Below are 21,655 nucleotides of genomic sequence, written 5' to 3'. Positions count from 1 at the left end.
CCTCGTTGGGATCGACATTCTTACTTATCGAAGATACTACGATACACCCCCTATACTTGTGGGTCATCACATCTACACGCATGTTTCATCGCCACCGCATCGCCTCATCATGTGCATCGTGTTTCTTGAATGAGCCAAGCTAGTGCCTATGCCACATCTTCCAGTTTGCATCACATGATGGACCAATAGGGCACACCCTAAATGGGCCTCACCCGAAAGGGGGGCAGGCCGGGCCAAGGGGTTGGGGCAGGTGGGGTCGGCTGGCTGCACCACCACCTCCTCCCCTCCGTTTGTCCCACATTGCCAAGCCAAGTTCCCTAGTTCCCCTTACCCCCTTTATATAGTAGCCATGTGGAGGGAAGAAAATACACAATTAATTAGAGAATTGTCTCTCTATCTAGTTTTCTCCTCCGTGCGGTTCCCGAAGAACTGTGCAGGGAGGGAGACGACCCCACCCTGTACGTGGGAGCGCTACTGGGATCTAGATCCAGAAGATCTATTTCCGTAATTTCGCTGGATAAGAGCAGGGAACGTCGTTGAGCACTGTATGTGTGCGATACATACGAGGTGCAACACTTGTGGCATTCGACGTCGAACGAGAAGAACGAACATGACCTCGAGGTCAGTGACAAGTACGACTACATCAACCACGTTTTAGCGGAACATGAACCGCTTTTGATCTACGAGGGTACGTTACTGAAACCATTTCCTTTACAACATTACACCTAGATAGATCATGGGAAATCAGAGAAACGCTAGCTAGAAATTTTTTATTTTCTGCTACGAATTCTCTACCGGGAGCTAGCACGTTCTGCTAAAAAAACGCTACCAGTTATCGACTTGAGGTCGAGTGTTCATGTAAGTTATTGGCAACTTAGTCATAAAGGGAACTCGAGGAGTAACTCTAGGTGAGTGGTTGTGAACCTATAGGCCTATACACTTAAGGGAACATGCCTTCTTTGAAAATATCTAGTTATAGTTATCTGTAATTTGCATTCCATCAACAAACAAACACAAAAATAAAAAATGCATGCACCCTTTTACTGCTAAATGATTCCCAATCTTGTTATCCTTGGGATCATCATGGTTTGACACTTAATGCTTACCGAGAAGTGTTGATAACCCCAAGTGTGATATAGTTATAGCACCTCAATGTGAAAGTATAGTGCATCGGACCACAAGGAGCAAGAAAGCAAACAAATTTAGTCTCTTCAACTGAGTTTCACAATTCTACTAGCCTATTCACTGAATAAAATAGATAGTAATGGTTGATTGATTGCTTGAAAGTAATATGCAGGAAACAATAAATTTGAAGAAGTTTGAAAATGGCACAATCCCGTAGAAAGAGCACAAGCTGAAGGTTTACTCTTTAGAAAACAATAAACCTATGTTCATGGGTTCACTTGACCTGGGTTCATGGGTGTTCCTTTCTTTCTTTTTTTATCTGTAAGTTGTAATGATAAACCGATAATCTTAACAAGGTGTCTGTATTCACATAGAACGTTGGTTAGTCTGTTTGAGCTTTATATATAATGTAAAGCTGCAGTGTGAAAATTGTATTTCCTCCGTTTACTATAATATAATAAGAAGTTTTGAAAAGCTAATATATCTTTCTGAAATGTTTTATAAATCTAAATGTGCTAAATTAGCTTTATACGCTTTGAAGTAGCATGTTTCTGTCTATTTTGGTGAGCATTCATACCATTCTTCTTCGCAGGGATACTTGGCAAAGAGAGGGAAAACATGTCGTTCTATATCATGTACTGGAGTACAATCGTTGCAGTAAAGCCGGCCGAATCTGAGGAGACCCAGTAAAGAAAAAATGATAAGAAGGTTCCTAGAAATGATATATATAAACACATAAATAAATACTACGTAAAAAGTAAAAGAAAAATAGACGGTTCCTCGTAGTAGGCAAATTTTGACAACGGACAAACGGAGGGGCCCTGCATGGCAGTGGCAGCGTACTGCTCTCACGACGCGATCTTTTCGAGCCTGTCTGAGACGGCCTTCATCCGCGGCCGCCGCTCCAGGTCGGCCTCGACGCACCCGAGCGCGACGTGGAACGCCGCCACCACCTCCTTGCGCGCGCCGGCGTCCCGCAGCACGGCCTCGTCGGCCAGCTCCGACAGCGGCCGCGCGTCCTCGAACCCCTGCCGCACCCACCTCACGATCTCCGGCGCCTGCGGCTGCCCGTCAGCGGCGCCAGGCCCCGAGAACGACGCCGAGGAACCGGAGGACGACGCATGCTCCGGCGACCGGCCCGTGAGCAGCTCCAGCAGCAGGACGCCGAAGGAGTACACGTCGGACTTCTGGCTCGGGCGCGCCCCGGGCACGCGGGCCTCGGGCGCGCGGTACGCGTTGGGCCGGTCCGGCGCGGGCTTGACGTACGGGAGAGCGCCGCCCATTATGCCGCCGGCGCCGGCGGCCGCGGGGTCCGCGCAGCCGGCGATGGTGAGGAGGCGGGCGAGGCCGAAGTCGGCGATGAGGGCGTTGTAGTCCGAGTCGAGGAGCACGTTGGAGGGCTTGACCTCGCCGTGGACGTACCGCCGCGGGCTGCACTCGTGGAGGTGCGCCAGGCCGCGCGCCGCGCCCTTGGCGATCCGCAGCCGCAGCGACCACGACAGGCTCGGCTGCCCCGAACGCCCTGCACAAACCAAAATCATGTTTATGAGAACTTCATTTCTTCCTTGAGCATCTGATCGACCAAATCTACTGCATTGCCGTGAAATTGATCAAGCCGAAGCACATGAACGAACCTAAAAAAAATATCGGATCTTGGCTATCAGCTAGCACGTTAAACAGGTTTTGCTAGTTGTCAGTTAGTTGAGAAAAAAATTTGTGCTCAGTCAAATCCTATATCGTTTGATTACATTGTGATTCATGCATATGAGTTGCAAAAGTTAGATTGTATCTGAGTTTTTCAGTTGCAAGTAGGGTTATAACTGAGTTATCGGTTGCAAGTTAGAATGCAACTAAGAAAATTGCTCCTAACTTCTCGTCACACTCATAAAAATACGAGCATGCACAATGAGGACAAGCTGAAGGTTTACTCTATAGAAAACAATAAACCTAGATTCATGGGTTCACTAGACCTGGGTTCATGGGTGTTCCTTTTTTTTTTATCTGTAAGCTGTAATGATAAACCGATAATCTTAACAAGGTGCCTGTATTCACATAGAACGTTGGTTAGTCTGTTTGAGCTTTATATATAATGTAAAGCTGCAGTGTGAAAATTGTATTTCCTCGATTTACTTGATATACCTTGATTTTCAATAAATAGTTGTGTGCATCAATTGATGCAGAGGCTGGAGTTTTTTGCTTCCTTATCTAAAAAAAAGTTTTAAAAAGCTAATTTATCTTTCTGAAATGTTTTATAAATCTAAATGTGCTAAATTAGCTTTATACGCTTTGAAGTAGCATGTTTCTGTCTATTTTGGTGAGCATTCATACCGTTTCGCAGGGATACTTGGCAAAGAGAGGAAAGACTTGTTGTCGTTCTATATCATGTACTGGAGTACAACTGTTGCAGTAGAGCCGGCCAAATATGAGGATACCCAGTAAAGGAAAAAAATGACAAGAAGGTTCCTAGAAATGATATATATAAACACATAAATAAAAATTAAGAAGTAAAAGAAAAAAGAGACGTTCCTCGTAGTAGGCAAATTCTGACAACGGGCAAACGGAGGGGCCCTGCATGGCAGTGGCAGCGTACTGCTCTCACGACCCGATCTTTTCGAGCTTGTCGGAGACGGCCTTCATCCGCGGCCGCCGCTCCAGGTCGGCCTCGACGCACCCGAGCGCGACGTGGAACGCCGCCACCACCTCCTTGCGCGCGCCGGCGTCCCGCAGCACGGCCTCGTCGGCCAGCTCCGACAGCGGCCGCGCGTCCTCGAACCCCTGCCGCACCCACCTCACGATCTCCGGCGCCAGTGGCTGCTGCCCGTCAACAGCACCAGGCACCGAGAACGACGCCGAGGAACCGGAGGGCGACGCATGCTCCGGCGACCGCCCGGTGAGCAGCTCCAGCAGCAGGACGCCGAAGGAGTACACGTCGGACTTCTGGCTCGGCCGCGCCCCGGGCACGCGGGCCTCGGGCGCGCGGTACGCGTTGGGCCGGTCCGGCGCGGGCTTCACGTACGGGAGAGCGCCGCCCATTATGCCGGCGGCGCCGGCGGCAGCGGGGTCCGCGCAGCCGGCGATGGTGAGGAGGCGGGCGAGGCCGAAGTCGGCGATGAGTGCGTTGTAGTCCGAGTCGAGGAGCACGTTGGAGGGCTTGACCTCGCCGTGGACGTACCGCCGCGGGCTGCACTCGTGGAGGTGCGCCAGGCCGCGCGCCGCGCCCTTGGCGATCCGCAGCCGCAGCGACCACGACAGGCTCGGCTGCCCCGAACGCCCTGCACATGCAAATATCATGTTTATTATGGAAACTCTATTTTTTCGTCGATCATCTGACCAATCTACCATTTAGCGTATTTTTTCAAAGACGGGTAAATTACATGCATATCTTGCCAAAATAAAGGAAAACTATGACTCAAAAGTGATTCGAGCAACAATCTCATTCAGCTATTCAACGCAATCAAGTATCTAACCATTCGAATCACAAGTTTTACAGAATCTGATTGAACAAAAAAAATCAGAAATCAAGAAAAATAAAAACCAGAAGAGAAGAGAAATTCAGAAAACATAAAGTTTAGCGGGTAAATTAGAGACTAATTAAGGGTTAAATTGAGCTATAGCTGGCTATTAGCGATGTTTCTCATTTAGCCGTAGTGCGAGGTCTTCCAATATGCTATGGCTAGGATATAGCTGGCTATTTAAAATTGGTAAGACCACGTGCATGCATTGATTAAAATGTATGATTGTCTTGCAGCAGGGCGGTGACGGTGAGAGGGCTATCAAATCCTGTAAATTTCTGCCTTTTCAAGTTTCTCTAAGGTTCAGCGTCGCCTAAGTATTTTTAGTACTATCATATTCCTCCTGCATACTTTACTTGCCTCACTAAATCCCTAAACTATCACTAATTGTTCTTTAATCCCTCTTAACCCGATATTTTGACCCAACCTTTTCATCCGTTAAATGGACCATTATTCGTAGTTTACGAGGGTTTAGTGAGTCAAGTAAAGTTTTGGAGGGGACTTAGAGCCAAGTGAAAAGTGCAAGGAAAAAACGGATTTTGTTCTTCATGTACGTATAGTTTGGCGAAATACCATAGTTTGAATTTTTTTTCTATGTGGGTTGCAGTAATGAATTCTGTATATTTCATACAAAAATTCATCCACTCAAACCTTTTGCTCCAAATTCAATCATGTAGGCTTGATCCCACGTTATCCTAATTGTATTTGTGTCATTGTGTGCCAAATCGATCATTTTACATCCACAACGTGAAATATCTCTTTCTTTAATTGTATGTGCACCTTTCTGCTCATATGTGTTCCCTTTTAGGGGCTCTAGACCTGCACTGCAGCTGCTTCCAGGCCCAGGCCAGGCATGACCACTTCAAGGTTTCAGGCCTAAAAAGGGCCTTTTGGCTCCCCCTGTCTGTCGGAAGGCGCCTTTTCCTACCCTTGGATTTTTCTACACTTTTCTGTTTTGTGCCAGGACAGACAGCCTTGACGGCATGATTTGATAACAAAGCTGACCATGGACAGCAATTACCTGGACATGGAGGTTACTTAGCGCAGTAAGCAATCTGTTCTGGCATATGCAATGGTCCAATTTCCACAGCAACACTTAAGAATTATGTGGACGATACAAGGGACCTTGTTGCAATTGCAGATTGTGAAGGCTGATGGTGGAAGTGGAATCATTTCGATTTTTTACGGCAGAAACAGAGCTGAACTAGCCGTGCATGGTACAAGTATATACAACTATACAAGTGCATGCATTCTTAATCTAGACTAAACCTAGGTATTGTACTCCCTGCATCTATTAAAAAATGTCTTAAATTTATCTAAAATTAGATGTGTGTAAACACCATTTAGTATATATAGATACATTCAAATTTAAATAAATATAAGATATCCTTTTATGAACAGACGGAGTACATCATTGCCAAGTAAAGCAGGTCACATGATTCATTACCTCTCCTAAAGAAACTAGCGTGGCAAATGTAGTTCGGGTCAGTTAGTACACATATGTTTCTACGTGAAGATCGATACAAGAGTAAGGCGACAAAAGGTGACACTGAATGTGACACTAACCGATGAGGAAGGGCAAGGGCCAACCGGACAATCATCATCATCATAGTATAGGCCGCAGCGTACAATCACCGTCCAGATGCTGCTACCTGGTCCATGGCATGCGTTGGACAAGATTGCATATGTCCAATCCGACCTGGCTTGCTTGGAAGCTATTCACAGCGACCATGATCTCTCTAGTTGGTCACTTGGACCAGCAACAGGCTAAAATCCAGGGCTACAGCGATGCATTTCGCGTGGAGAAGAAGCAATCCTAAACAAGCCTTGCGCCAGTTTGTACGTTTGGTTACCAAAGACTCGGGTTGAATAGAATGTGCTCCCACGCTCGCCATAAAGGATGTCTTAGATTTATCTAGATATATCTACTAAATTCGGACAAATCTGAAACATTATTTGCTGGACTGACAAAGTACCATATTCACCTAGGTTTAGCCATAGACGACAACACATGATTTGTATCGTATCATCAATTTCAAGGACCATTTTGTTCTGCTATTTGTTTCATGTGTTTTTAAGTCTATAAGATGGCTTTAGAACCTTTGGATTTGCATGAAAGGTTGGTGTGCATGGCAGAGTTTGGCCTCGTTATATGCTTTTTTTTTTTTGTGATAACAAGTTTTATACTCTCTGAAATGTTTTGGTGTATTGATCGATTTGGACCATTCGAAACAAGCTTACTTTAGACAAGTATGTACTTAAATTACCTGTAGTGGTTATCTTCACTAGGTCTTTTTTTTTCTTAATTATTACTAGGCAAGGTTGTTGTATGGAGCTGATGAGGGCATAGCCAATGGTATGCCTCAACATACCGATCTTGCAGGTCCACGTAGGTTCGGATGTCTCGAAGTTAGAAAACTAGTAGCTTCAAAAGTAAAGTTGTAGCTTGGAGAGGAGGCCACTTCTCCACAAGAAAAAGGCAAGAAAGAGAGTGTAAAGATAGAGGGAAAGGCAGACAAGAGAGATGGTCATGTGTACTTTGTTGAGTTCATCAATAATTGTCGGCCTTAAATGTAAAAATAATTAGCTATAGCTTCATCTATCTATACCTTGGTGGCTGGGAAGACATAAACATATCGCTTACATTGCTCGTGCCCTGATGCACGGAGTCTCTCAGAAGAAGCTGATCAACAAAAGCTGCACATATGACGATGCTGATGATCGAAGGACCGTGATTTGTTTGTTGGTTGTCCTTAGTTGTTTTTGTTGGGCTGTTGGTTCTATCAATGTTGTTAAACTGTATTTTCGAAAAGTTTTCTAGCTTAAGCTAAGTTCTAGTAGGTTTTTGCCCTGTAGTGCGTGCTTGATACCAAGCACTTATCAACGGGTTTCCTACTAGTGCAAGGGCTGTCCTTAGTATGTGTTTGTTTAACAAGATGTATTTTCCTTATGCGTAATGGAAAGGGTAACCCGTCTTAGAAAAAAAAGTCTTAAGCCCATTAACACTCACTGACGAAAAAGCCAAACCAACTCACTGAGAGGTGGACCCGGTGTCGTTACTCTACTGTACTTTCAACCAAAACAGAGATTGCATTTACAAGACAAAAGCAGAGTAACCAACCGTTGGGGAAAAAACGCGCGAACTGGAGAAATGGATTTGCCCGGGAACTTACCGCGCAGCGCGGTGGCGAGGTTGCCGTTGTTGATGAAGTCCGTGACGACGAGCTTCTCGTCGGGCGACCAGTAGTAGGCGCGCAGCCTGACGACGTTGGCGTGCCGCACCCGCCCGACGGCGCCCGCCTCCGCCGCGAACTCCTTGTACCGCTCGGGGGCCTTGGTGCCGCCGCCGATCCGGCGCACGGCGACCGGCGTCGTCCCGTTGCCCACCACCACCTTGTACACGATCCCCTTCCCGCCCTTGCCGAGCACGTACGCCGACGAACGCAGCAGCTCGTCCAGCTCCATCCGGAACCCCCTGTCGATCGCCACCAGCTCCCCGTCCTCGCCGCCGCACTTCTTCTTCTCGCCGCCGCCGCCGCCGGCGTCCGACCCGTCCGACGAGTCCCCGCACGACCTGGCGCGCATGCACGGGCAGCCGAACAGCCCCCGCCCCTCCTCGTCGTCGTCGTCGCCAACGTCAACCCCCCGCCGGTCGCGCAGCTTCCAGTATACGTACACCACGATGACGCCGATGAGGGCGACGCCGGCCGCGTCGGCGAGCGAGATGAGGACAATGAGGCTGGTCTTGATCCCCTGCCGAGGTCCGCCCGCGCCGCCGGCTGGACCGATGGCGATCGGGGCCGTTGGGGAGGACGAGGACGGCGGGGCCGCGCGGCAGGGCACCTGGAGCGGGAAGCCGCAGAGGCCGGGGTTGTTGAGGAAGGCCGTGGGGCCCTGGCTGGCGAGGGACCCCGACTGCGGGATCTCGCCCGAGAGGTTGTTGAAGCGGAGGTCGAGGCTGACGGTGGCCGGGAGGTGCCCGAGCTCCGGCGGCACCCCGCCGGAGAGGCGGTTGCGGGAGATGTTCAGCGTGCCGGCCAGCGCCGGCAGCCTCCCGAGCTCGGGCGGGATGGCGCCCGTGAGGGAGTTGGACGACAGGTCGAGCAGCTGCAGGCTCGCCATCTTCGGCAGGGCGGCGGCGGGGATCGCGCCGGTGAAGTCATTGTTGGAGATGATGAGCCGCTCCAGCTGCGTGCACCGCGCGAGCCCTGGCGGGAGCGCGCCGGTGAGGGAGTTCTTGGAGAGGTCGAGGTTCTGCAGGCGCGGGAGGTCGCAGAGCGCGGCCGGGAAGGCGCCGGTGAGGTTGTTGTCGTAGAGGAAGATGGAGCGCAGGGCCGTGGCGTTGGCGAGCGAGGGTGGGACGGTGCCGGAGAGGCGGTTGCCGTGGAGGTTGAGGCGGCGGAGGAAGGCGAGCGAGCCGAGCTCGGACGGGAGGTAGCCGGTGAGGTTCTTGCCCGCGACGGCCAGGCCGGCGACGCGCGGCTCGGGGGAGGAGGAGGTGTTGACGCAGGCCACCCCCGGCCAGTGGCACGGGTCCGTGTCGTTGGCCGACCACGCCGAGAGCGCCCACGACGGGTCGTCGGTGACCGCGGACTTGAACGCCAGCAGCGCCAGCCCGTCCGCCGACAGCGGCGTCGCCGGCGGCGAGGATGCGAGCACGAGAAGCAGTGTCAGCAGCGGTATGCCAAGTGATGAGTGCAGTAGGCTCCTCATCTAGTCCTGTAGCACTGAAACTGTTTGTTCTCTGCAAACTGGTTCGTTGTTGCTCTGTGTTTCAGGCAGAGAGCTCGAGAGTGAGTGTGTGCTGGAGACTGAAAGACAGACACAGAAGGAACAAGTGGATGTAAATGTGCAACAATAATCGTGTCACTATGTATATGAAGTGAGCGACGTTATGGTTGCCTGGTTGGCGAATTGTGTTTAAGACGTACTACATGATATATATGGATGGACAGGCCACCAGGCAAATGTGGGGAAATTTGCATCTCCCATTATGCATCCAGGCGTGCTAAGCTAATTAGCAGGCTCAATGATAGCAGTAGGAGCCTTTGTTTCTGTTGAGGCTGGAAGAAAGGGCAACTTTTCTCTTTGCCATCCACACGCGCGAGTGGGCAAAGGTTGGTGACGGCGTGATGGCAGTGAACCGGTAGAAGTGGAGCTCCGGCTGGTACTGGTAGTGAGGAGGTGGTTACGGTGGTGGGCCGGCCAACGCTTGGTTGACGACGATGGAGGGGAGTAGAAGGGAAGCAAAGCTGAGGTGGAACAACATGTCGGGAGGGAATGATGATGAGAGGAGTCGCCGTGCTGATGCCTGTAGCAGTGCTGTGGGAAGATCGATTTCCAGACTGAATCGTGCTTTCGCCGCGCCGGATAAAACCTTGACTCTGTTCTGTTCTGTGCCGATTTTGCACATTTTACAGGAAATTTGCCAAAGGAAACAAAAAAAAAAGGAAATACACACACACAAAAAAAGTTAAAATCTTTGCACTGCAGGCCTGCAGCGATGCGAAAAGCTAACTGTGGCAAATGGCAAATATTACCACAACGGCACCATGCATGTTGATTGCTGTGAAAGCTAAGCAACCAGGGTCACAGGTCAAATCTTCTTCCTACCATGCATGCCATTGATTGAATCCGTTAGAAACATGGGACGTCCAACACTGCATCAACTTCACCTGACGATCCTGGTACCCATGCATCCGAACATAACTGAACTGCTACACATGCATAAGCCCAGGAGTGGTTGGTTGCGCGAGCATCATTTTCACCATCACAAAAGAGTAATCTGACAGCAACTTAAGTAGTAGTAGTAAGCTGGCAGCAATCCCAACTTATAAATCAAGTTGCAGCAAACACAAGCTACGTGAGTGGGAAAATGATTATATCCTGATTATGACATCCGTTGTTTTCGACATCATTTGCACCATAAGGAAATGGAGAGCAATGAGCAGTGGTGCAGATAAAGGAGATTTTTTAAAAAAAGTGCACAACTGTATTGCTGCCAGTTTGTAACTCGAGGAGAGATCTTGAAAAGGAGAAGTACATACTGCTTCAGCATAGAGTATCGGTTTGGAGTAATTCTGCAACACTAGGTTGCCATTCAAGCAAGACTCATGGCATCTCAAGTGACATTGAAACCATAAGCACCAGAGTCAATATTAGAGAAAAAATATGAGCAGGAGGAACTACCAGATTATTGTCAAATAAAATATGCAATAAGACCATGGCAGAACTAACATCTAATGGTAAACGAAGTAGACATTTTACGGAAAGACATTATAAAATGTATAGTTCAAATGCAAAATGACTCCAAGTAGGGGAATAAGCATACAGAAGAACCTGCTATTAGTGATGACAGCCAAATTAGTTTTTAACCACGGAAAAGCTGAATTGATACTGAGAAAATCGCAACAATATTATTGGTTGGGAGTAATGCAACGGCACTAGGTTGCGATTTAAGACAGACTCATGGCATCTCGACTCACATTGCAACCATACACACCACAACAAATATTAGAAAGTGGTTCGTTACATATGACCAGGAGGAGCTACCACATTATTGTCAAATACAATTTATAATAAAACCTCCGAATTAACATACGAGATGGTAAATGAATTAGATAATTTACACAGACATTACAAAATGTATAGTTCAATTGCAAAAAGAGTCCAACTAGGATAAGCATATAGACGGACCTGCTATTGGTGAAGACAGCCAAACCAGGACTTAACCACAACTCAAATTGCTACTAAGCAAATCATGTAAAATAACAAAAAAATAGCATCCAAAATTTCACAAGTACTACACAAAGGTTTTGAACTAGCATCATACAACATGGTGATGGTTTCCAACTTTTAAATATGCAAGATAATAAGTGCAGGACTGTATTGCTGGCAGTTTGTAACTTAAGGAGAGCTTAAAAAGGACGACATACAAGGTGAGGTATGGTGTATCAACTTTTTGCCACGTGATCATTCGGCCTCAGCATAAAGTATCGGATAGGATTAATTCAACAGTAATAGATTGCGATTGAAGTCACAGGCTAGTGGTCAAGTGACATTGAAACCATATGAGTAGGGGGCTATCAAATAATTATCAAATTAAATTTGTAATAAAATGTCAAAACTTACATTTGAAATGGTAAACAAAATAGACAATTTACGCAAAGACATCATTATCTGTATGGTTCATATTTAAAATGAGTCCAAGCAGGACAATAAGCATGTTAGAAAAAAGCACAATTGGAGATGACCCGAATTAGTTTTTAACCATCTACAAGGAAATCATGTAAAATAAAAAAATATGACATACAAAATTTTATAAATATTCTGAACTCTTGATGATATCATGCAAATATGAGCATCATAAAACGTGATGAGTGTCTCTAATGTTTAAATGAAAGATATTGGAATCGATACCGTGTGCACATGAAGCTATTATGACCATTGGCAGGCCTGCTCAAGTTTGTCTAGCTTAGTTTCATATAAGACAGACTATTGATTACACTGAAACTTGATTTGTTTTCATCCTGAAATTGAGCTTAGTGAAAGGTTTTATCAACTGAGGTTTTGTCTGTCACAATCTATTGCGATTACCTTCACCTTTAACCACTTGAGGCATGGAAGTTTTGTTTACAGAATATGTACACATACAATTAACATATTAAGTATTTGGATAAAACACAAATATGACAATAACAGCACAGCAAGTCTTTAACACAGTTCAAAAGGAGAAAAAAGGTCATTTATACGCATGAACTGTGTTATCATGGGTACAAGATGAAACAGGAAGCAATTTTATTGTACTTCAGTTTCACCTTGAAGCACAAGAGGTGCTAATTCAACTCCCAATGCGCACAATTCATTCTTTAGGACCTCAGCATTTTTAAAATGCAAACCGGCCATTCCTACACTAAGGGCTGCTTCAACGTTTACCATCCTGCAGCACCAAAATTCCAGAACATGTCAAGATATACACATTATTGCATGACAACAATAGCCAATTAAATAGGAAAACACAAACCTGTCATCAATGAAAATGCAGTTTCCTGGATCAATATTGAGATGATCCACAGCACCAAGATAAAAATCAGTTGAAGGCTTGCGTTTTCCTGTAATATGTGATCATAAGTCCAGGTCCAGGATTAGAGGCAGCATATTAGATAGATTCAGCCTATGATGCAATCATATTTTATGAGAATGACCTAACATGAAAACATAACAAGTATAGTGTTGCTTTATTGATTAGCGCATAATTAAAGAATATATCAGGGTTTAATAAAAAACAATTCATAAATGACAGAATCGTTAAGCAATTCCAACAGTCAGGTCAGGTCAAACATCTCTGGTATATCGAAAGAGTGCCCATTCTCTGATGAAATGCCACAAAATGGTACAGCCTTCTGTTTCCTCTTTGGAATGAATAAATTATTAGCTTGAAAGTGACAATGCTTCCAATTGTTAAACCACTGTGTATCACAATCAAGAAATATTTACTAGCTCGTGATGTTAATGAAAGTAATAAGGACAAGGGAAGAAATTACAAGGTCAACATTGATGGCATATCAAATACTGTACGTATTTTAGAACTACCATTTCATCTGAGGGTAAATAAAACTAAAACTATTAAATTAGATGACGATTATGTTTTGTGAATAGTAGGTTCAGCCACTAAGAACCAATGCAGCGAAGCTATCCATTCTATTGGATAAAGAAAGGGAGTTCATATAATTGATAACAGTAAAGGTTTCAAACAGTAAACGTGAACAAATACGCATCTCAGATTGAGTATTACCAATGTGACAAGAACAAAATGTCCACGACAAATAGTTCGAGAGCTTTAACTTCTCCTCAATCAACTGGTACCTACAGAACATATCTGAGGAAGAAGTACTTGTACACAAATGTATCATGAAAGCTGAAACTTACCACACTGGATAATTTGTAAAGGCATGCACTTCATAGTTATTTTTCTTTAAACTGCAAAGAATGTCTTCAACGCCGTCAATGTACTCATATGCTTTCACCATGCATTTTTTCAGACCTACAGGGAATAGAAATGGATTAGAAAAGGAGAATCTTCTTCCAAACAAGGTAAAGAGTAGAACAGAGACTAATTAACTAGGTTTTAACAAAATCTATCATAATAGGTGTTGTTAACAGCAAGGGCACCAAACTCTGGGTTTATATTTTTACTATTGAAAATCTAATTAGGCTTGTGAGAAGATTGATCTAATCAAGAAATTGAGTTATTTATCCTTGAAGACAGTGATTTATGAGTATAATCCTAAAGGGGACTGTGCACCCTCAATGGCACTTCAACTTTGATCTTCTCACCTTCCAAATCAAATGGTCTGCCATCATTGAAGAATTTTCTAGCCAGCTCGCTCTACAAGAGCAATACAATGGTGTAAATTCAAAGAAGGTGAAGTGAAAATATCAATAGCAGATCAATCATCAGTAATGGAAAGATATTTCAAATACTAATATCTGGTCACAATTATAACAAATTTATAGAGTGAACAAGCATGATAATAGTAGGGATGACTGGCTATTTCCCTTTTTCTGTTGTTACTCTACAGGTGCAGTTAAGCAGATTACAGAAAGCAAGCAACTAATACTAGTTTCACTATTCTATTGCCAAATAAACATGTTTTCAAGAATGCATACATTACGTAAGCCACACAAACAATTAAATGGGTAATAGGGCTCTTGGGCCAAGTTCATGATACGATGGTATCCATGATATACTATAGGCTACAAATCACCTTATTGATAGTGCTGCGCATCCAGACAGTACAAGATGTATCAAGTTCCTAACTGAATTAGTTTCACAGTGCTTCTCTACAAACAATTAAGTTTTAGTTCCACACTGCTGCTCTACAAACGAATTTGCCTCATACAGAACAGCATGTGAGACCTTATCAGTTGGTTTCTCCTTCTCTACTACATCTTTTTATTTGAAATGCATGTCCATGTTATGGTAACTGGGTCAAGGCTCAATGGCAGAAGGCAGCACCAACCTAAGAGCTGTCTGTGCAGGAATACTCTTGTGAGCAGTATCCACATGAACAACACCGTTGTCAATTAATTAAGGAGATAGATATAGCAGGTTATTTTAGTTAGTATAACGATACCTATTTGGTTAGATGAGTTATAGATTCAAATAGGGAGATAAAAGTTTTTGACCAAGAATAAGGTATGTTGTTACCAAAGTTGGGTTTCTATTCTAAAGCATCAAGTCAGAGTCGTCCCCATAAAAGTGACACCATGTATGGATGTACCACATAAGGATGAACTAATTAGTGAAAAAAACCTAGCACAGATCTATTCCCCGTCCCCAACCTTCTCCCCGTCTCATTCCAGGCCTGGCACGAAGGCTGGCCAACCATCACTCCTAAGAGCTGTACCGGCAACCTTGTCACGTTCATCGGTATTACGAACGGTACCAATTTTTAGCCCGTGACAGTTCCATGGGTCATACAATAAGTAGCTTCTATAGTTCTTAACTTCTTACCTCATCAATCAGTCCCATCTCAAATTCGGACCATGCTGTTGGATGCTTGCTTTCTAGGAGTTCTTTCATGGACATTCTACAAAAATGGAGAATCAGCGATAACTTAGAAGGCTCAAAAATAATGTAAGAAATCAGTCTAGGGAAATAAGTAATGCAATATTGATAACGTGATAAACAGAAAATTGATACCATACAGCAAATAAGATGGCAATTTAACAGATTTGTAGAGGAACATGAGGATGTACCAAACAGAAAACATCTCTAAGAAAATAGCCCTCAACACCTCGTTACGGTTCAGCCTGCTATTTCACATATATCTCTATTGTGTTTCTGCAATTCTGAATAACTTGGTTTTTCCACGATATCGGTTTTAATTTTTTCCAACTAACTAATGAATTGCTTTGCACTAGTCAAGTGAAATCCCAGTAATTCAGTAGCGGCTACAACCCAGCTTAAGTGAACTCCCCACTGCGTGCGCCCAGTTAGCTACCTTCTTGGTCCCACATGGCCACATCACCACAAAAAACTAACCACGCATTCCGTCGAACACCTGAACGGCAGGAGATGCCTAGACCACAAGAATACGTGGATAGATAGCAATTAAGCAAGCGGAGGAATAAGAAAGAGGGGTATGCACGAAACTGGAAGAAGGCGGGGATGTGGTGGTAGAAGGGGTCCAGGACGACGGTGTCCATGATATCGAACAGCAGTACCGGCATCTTCCTTGGCCGGGATGCTTCCGCTGCCGCCGAGGCCACGGGGCCGGTGGCGGAGGACGACATGGCTGGCAGCCGCAGCGAGCAGGGAGAAGCGTGAGCGGTGGGTTTGAGGAAGGAAGCAAAACAGGGAGCTCGAGGGATCAAGGAGACCATCAACGCAAGAAGTGGTAGGCAAGCGAGCGACACAGTGCGTTTTGCTTTGCAACTGTGGCACCTGAGGCCGAAACGACGGCCAAATAGTGTGTTTTTTTTTGTTGTTGGACTTTCTATTTTCGTAACCTCGGGTTCTTAGTTGTTCTTAGTTGTGCTCAGTTTTTTTCAGCTCCTTAGTTTTTCCTCAATTTTCTTCAAGTCCTTATCTGAAACTCGTACAAGGAGCTCGGACGGGAGGAATCCCGTTAAGTTGACCGTTAATGGGGCCGCTGTTGGTGCCCCGCAGTGGACACGTCTCCACTTATCCAGATCATCGTGGGTCCCACAAGTCGTCCACGTTCGCGCGTCGGACCCACAGCTTACCCAGATGACCGTTGCAAAATGGGAGCCCGAGCCAGCCCCGTGCCCGTGCCCGTGCCATTGCTTCCACTTTCTTCCCCGTGCCCCATTGTTCTTCTTCTCCGCCAGCGGCAGTCCTTCTCCGGCAGGCGGGTGATGTCTAGTTTCTCTTCGACCTCCCGTTCTTCATGGCCGCAGTATGGACCCGTGCCTTTGACAAGATGCCCCGACCGCCCACGCCGAAGCCTCGAAGCGGTCGATCTGTAAGACGGACGACAACGGCAACCGTGGACGTGAGTTCCTTGCATGCGAGAGCTTGCCATATAGAGAGGGGGGATAAGGTTAGATCTCGCTCCATTTGCTCTATTTTCTCTTGATTTTCTTGTTATTCCTCGAATTTGGGAGTTAGGGTTCACGTTGTTGTTTTCAAATCCTGAAGAAATGCAGGCATTTCGAGTGGATCGATGTGTACGTTCAGAGGCTTCAATTGCAGGAATCAATTGGCGCTATTGCGGAGCGCAATTTGGGAGGGGGGACTTACTGTAGAGAATGCGGCGGGGAGAGGAGCCGTTCCGATTAGGGTCCTTCCGATTATGCCTAATGCTTCCAATGCAGAACTGGTGGAAGTGAAGGGAGAACTGAAGAAAATGAACAAGCAGTTAAGGCAGCTGATCGAGTTGAAGAAGCAAGCTAATCTGATGGCTGGTTGTTTTTTTTTTGGTGTATAATCGCGATCGGATTCTTATCATTGCTCATCAGGCGCTAGAAGTTGTTACAAGGGATCCCTTGTTACAAATCCATTATTCAGTTTAATGTACTTGTAGTTGTTTCCAAAGTTAGTGTGTGCATTCACCGAAATTACCAAAAGAATAAGGGCAAATACGTGTTAGGGAATATAGGAATACTAAAGATAGTTGATAATTGTTAGAGGGGTGATAAATAATGCATTCACCGAAATCCCACAAATATGTATGTATCATGTTTATACCAAAATTATACCACTTTTGGGAAGTTTCAAATAACCAAAACTGTATCCCAAACTATATTCCCTAAAATAAAAGGAATGCTAAAGAAAGTTGATAATTGTTAGAGGGATGATAAATAATTCATTCACCGAAATCCCCCAAATATGCCAAATATGTATGCCTCATGTTTCAACCAAAATTATACCACTTTTGGGCCGTTTCAAATTACAAAACTATATTCCCTAAAAGAAAATGAATGCTAAAGATAGTTGATAATTGTTAGAGGGGTGACATATAATGCATTCACCGAAATCCCACAAATATGTATGCCTCATGTTTATACCAAAATTATACGACTTTTGGGACGTTTCAAATTACCAAAACTATATCCCAAACTATATTCTCTAAAAAAAGGAATGCTAAAGAAAGTTGATAATTGTTAGAGGGGTGATAAATAATCCATTCAACGAAATCTCCCAAATATGTCAAATATGTATGCCTCGTGTTTCAACCAAAACTATACCACTTTTGGGCTGTTTCAAATTACCAAAACTAATTTTTAGCGCGTGAAAATAATACCTAAAAGAGTTTATAATTTTTAGCGCGTGAAAAATAATACAGAAAACCAAACTTGCTAGAGGGTGGAAGCTAGCCGCCGACAGAGAGAGAGAGAGAGGGGTGGTGGCCCCGATCAGAGAGAGAGAGGGGTTATCCTGCCCGTTAGATCATACGATCAACGGTCGGCGGACACGATCCGTGTGACAAGGGCTAGACCAATCAGGGCAAGGTTGGACGTTTGTGAGAATTTGTGAAGGGAGAGGGAAAAACTGAGTAGTATCAAGAAACCAAGGGCACGTGAGTAGTAAACAGACTAAGGGATTCAAATATGAGATTTAAAAAATGGAAAATGATGTTTCGTACAATGAAACCCATCTTGGCCTACCTCAAACTATTTGCAATACAAATATACATGAGTGTGAAAATTGTGGCCTCATTCAGACAAAGTATATTTTGGGGAAACTATTTTGGGAAGGGGTTAATGTGGAAAGCCATGCACCTTCATAGCTACTAGGTGATTTGAGAAGTGGTAATTTGTGGTAAACTTGATTTATCTATGATTGTTATGGTTCCCAACGTGGCAGGGTGCGTAAAACGACTCCATGAGTAAGTGCCACTATGGTTTTATCTTTTTTGAATTTTTTGCACATTAAGTGACTCATTTAACTAGCTTAATATCATTTGTTGACTCTCTGTGGACCAACCACTTGAGGGTATAACTGAGTAATTGCACTAGCCAATATTGGCACTCAAGGAAAAAATGAGCACACAAAAAAATGCTAGTATAAGACTCGAGGGTATACCTGAGTATATCTAAATTTCGAGGGTTAGACTCGAGGACGCGTGTTGCGGTGCAGAAGTGGAAGATGTGCAACTGTTGACGCGTAGACGCGCGTCGCGGTGGAGAAGTTCAAGACGTGCAATCGTGGACGCGTGTCGCAGTGCAGAAGTTGAAGACGTGCAGATGTGCAACCGTGCACGCGTAGGACGCGGGTCGCATTTAGGACCCCTCGCCTTTATAGATCCCTCTCCATGTTCGCCTACTCGCACTATCTCACTGTCACTCTCACTTCCTCACGCAACGCCGCCTTTCACGTCCCATCATCTTCTCCAAAGAAAAAAAACCCTCTCCCTCTCCTCTGTCGGCGATGGATAAGGAGAATGTTAATCCGTCCTCCGTCCTCGACGCCGTCCCCTCTAAGTGCGGCGCCTCCATCTTCGACGTTGTCCCCTCTACGACTGTCACCGCCGCCGGTGCATTGGCGGCTCCCGCCGGTGGTGGTCAGATCCCGCCGGAACAGGACCCCTATGAGAAGGTGTCGTACATCTGTCCGGCGAACCCCTACGACACCTGCATGGACGACCCTTGGAACGAGGTAACTACGGTTTGCTCCCTTTATTGTTCCCCTTTCCTTTTTCAACCCTATTTTTACTGGTTCCCTAGTAACTATTAGTGCCGATCTGTAGGTAGGATGAGTATTGAGTTAATATTTGCGCCGATTTTGTTCCATTTTGATTTGATCCCTTCTTGATTTATGCAAGTAATCATGAGATCTCAATCAGTTAACATTTGGGGTTAAGATTTGGGGTTCGGCTGTTCGGTTAATTTATTCAGATCTGGAATTTGTTTCTTTGCTTGTGATGAATCGTTGGGCACAAATTTGTACAGAGCGGGTTCAGCGAACCATTGCTGTGTACAAATCTGTTGTGCATGAGCTTTGGTTCGCTGACCCCGTCCTTGTAGATATATAATCGTGTTCAATCTAACTGAGGCTGCCGCCGTTTTTCCTAACTTTGTTATGTTGAAACTCATTCCTCATAGTTTCCATATGATATGGATCAGGTGTCTGGCAGCGACGTCGGCAGCGACGAGGAGGATCATCACACCAAGACTCGGCAGGTGCTGCGGAGGCTGCAGGTCGTCCAGTTCGCCTCCTACCTCGCCAAAGGTGTCTACGAGTGCCCCTTCTGCACTAGGAGACTCGGCGGCACCGACTTCAACTGCCTCCTCACGCATGCCGAGGACATCGGAAGGACCTTCCTCAAAATCGGTGCGACAGTGAACGTCTACTCCGCGTCAAGCACAAGGCGCTCGGCATTCACCTCCGCAACTTCCAGCGGGTGAAGTTCGTCACCGGGCGCATGCCTACGATCAAGCCCAAGGTGCCCAAGATCAAGGGATAGGGGTCCTCGAACTGGAGGAGGAGCCAGATGGAGTATGTGGAGTCCAGGACGTGTGCTGCTGCTTTTTATTTTGTTGTTGTTAGTATGTTGGTGCTGTGAAGAACCTAAGAACATGTTACATATTATTTTGGCTGCTGTATGCAACTTATTATCTACCTATTATCTATCCCTATTCTGCTATACTTTGTTTCTCGATTTATTACTACGGTGTGAATTTATCGTACATTGACATCGAGATTTGCTTCTAGATTTAACTAGATATTTTTAAAGTGGACTGCATTCAAACTAAAAAGAGTGAACCTACACACTAAAACCTAGACTAGATGCAAACTAAAGTAGATGAATTAAAAAAAGGCAACCAAATATACATGCACGGAGGGAGTACATATGAACCAAGATAGGTGAGGTCATTAATATGGACCAGAGGGAGTACTAGATTTGCTGCCATATGGGCAAAAAACGAGGGCCAAAAGGCACAAATAATTGAAAAAAGACAGAAATGGAAGCTTATCTAGATTTGATAATAATTTGGTGAAAAAAGACAGAGAGAAAGAGGGGAAAAAGGTGCCATTTTGGGCCGAGAGAGACAGAACCCAGCTCCTACTCACGTATAACCAAACGCGATCTCGTCCTGTCCCACGCGGTCCCTTTCTACCAGCCCCACGCGACGCGGCCCCACACGTCAGCACGTAATGGTCAACTAAACGGGAATAATCCTACCGTCCGAGCTCCTTCTGCGGGTTTCAGACAAGGGTTTGGGGAAAACTGAGGAAAAACTAAGGAGCGGGGAAAACTGAGTACAACTAAGGACCCAAGGGCACGGAAATAGAAAGCCTTTTTTTTACAAAAAGGCCATATTATTGGACTACTTGCTGGATTCATGCGTTGGTACGATCTCTTCGAAAATGGTGCATGGCCGATCAAATTGACGATCTAAATGGTTCGTTTCTGTCCGTTTAGGTCGTCCGACAAACAGTTTGAGGGTGTCTGTCCGTTTTGGTTGGGTGGTGCGACTAGCGGCTCGACTGGTGCGACTAGCGGCTCGACCCAAAGTGCCCACACCCGACCACTCCCCATCCCGATGTTAAGAATAATGTTCTGCCTCTAATGACGATAGGATGTTAATGGCTGTCGCTCGCCCTAGATGATTCCCGCGCTTCCGGTTGGCTCGTCCGTCCGACGAGGAGGTCGAGATCATGGCCACGGAGATGGCCCGCATACAGGCGGAGAACCAGGTGGCCGCCTTCGAGCACGAAAGAAACCAAGGTTATCGAACCAGTAGGAGATGAATATCACGTGAAGGTTGTTGGTGAAGGAGTGTAGTGCGGCGCAACACCAGGGATTCCGGTGCCAATGTGGAACCTGCACAACACAATCAAAATACTTTGCCCCAACTTAACAGTGAGGTTGTCAATCTCACCGGCTTGTTGAAAACAAAGGATTAAACGTATGGTGTGGAAAATGATGTTTGCTTGCAGAAAACAAAAGAGAACAATGATTGCAGTAGGTTGTATTTCAGATGTAAAAGAATGGACCGGGGTCCACGGTTCACTAGTGGTGTCTCTCCAATAAGATAAATAACAT

General features: G+C 45.6%; 2 protein-coding genes across 2 annotated transcripts; both read right to left on the bottom strand.

The window, feature by feature from the left end:
- Window positions 1-1,973: 1,973 nt before the first annotated feature.
- On the bottom strand, window positions 1,974-9,350 carry LOC124696563 (receptor protein kinase-like protein ZAR1). The gene is made up of 4 exons (XM_047229274.1): window positions 7,811-9,350; window positions 3,725-4,397; window positions 2,874-2,914; window positions 1,974-2,647 (listed from the first exon to the last, which is right to left on the bottom strand). Exons 1-4 carry the CDS (start codon window positions 9,348-9,350, stop codon window positions 1,974-1,976), a joined length of 2,928 nt encoding a protein of 975 aa, XP_047085230.1.
- A 2,937-nt stretch (window positions 9,351-12,287) lies between these two features.
- LOC124699540 (flavin mononucleotide hydrolase 1, chloroplatic-like) lies at window positions 12,288-16,099 on the bottom strand. Its single transcript, XM_047231829.1, has 7 exons — window positions 15,796-16,099; window positions 15,154-15,229; window positions 13,974-14,025; window positions 13,566-13,680; window positions 13,432-13,502; window positions 12,661-12,748; window positions 12,288-12,576 (listed from the first exon to the last, which is right to left on the bottom strand). Exons 1-7 carry the CDS (start codon window positions 16,023-16,025, stop codon window positions 12,435-12,437), a joined length of 774 nt encoding a protein of 257 aa, XP_047087785.1. The 5' UTR covers window positions 16,026-16,099; the 3' UTR covers window positions 12,288-12,434.
- Window positions 16,100-21,655: the final 5,556 nt, after the last annotated feature.

This window comes from Lolium rigidum, chromosome 3 (assembly GCF_022539505.1).
Source record: "Lolium rigidum isolate FL_2022 chromosome 3, APGP_CSIRO_Lrig_0.1, whole genome shotgun sequence".
Taxonomy (NCBI): Eukaryota; Viridiplantae; Streptophyta; class Magnoliopsida; order Poales; family Poaceae; genus Lolium; species Lolium rigidum.
Note: the sequence above shows the minus strand (reverse complement) of the source record. Positions and strands in the feature narration are given on the sequence as shown.

What these genes read in the sequence shown, in the direction of transcription:
- LOC124699540 (XM_047231829.1), bottom strand. Translation starts at nt 16,025, where the DNA reads ATGGTCTCCTTGATCCCTCGAGCTCCCTGTTTTGCTTCCTTCCTCAAA. An exon ending in AGATGGGACTGATTGATGAG is followed by an intron (nt 14,026 to 15,153) that starts GTAAGAAGTTAA and finishes TTGCTCTTGTAG; the next exon opens with AGCGAGCTGGCTAGAAAATT. An exon ending in TGCATTTTCATTGATGACAG is followed by an intron (nt 12,577 to 12,660) that starts GTTTGTGTTTTC and finishes TTGGTGCTGCAG; the next exon opens with GATGGTAAACGTTGAAGCAG.
- LOC124696563 (XM_047229274.1), bottom strand. Translation starts at nt 9,350, where the DNA reads ATGAGGAGCCTACTGCACTCATCACTTGGCATACCGCTGCTGACACTG. An exon ending in CCTCGCCACCGCGCTGCGCG is followed by an intron (nt 4,398 to 7,810) that starts GTAAGTTCCCGG and finishes TTGCATGTGCAG; the next exon opens with GGCGTTCGGGGCAGCCGAGC. An exon ending in AAGCTCGAAAAGATCGGGTC is followed by an intron (nt 2,915 to 3,724) that starts GTGAGAGCAGTA and finishes TGAAAAACTCAG; the next exon opens with ATACAATCTAACTTTTGCAA.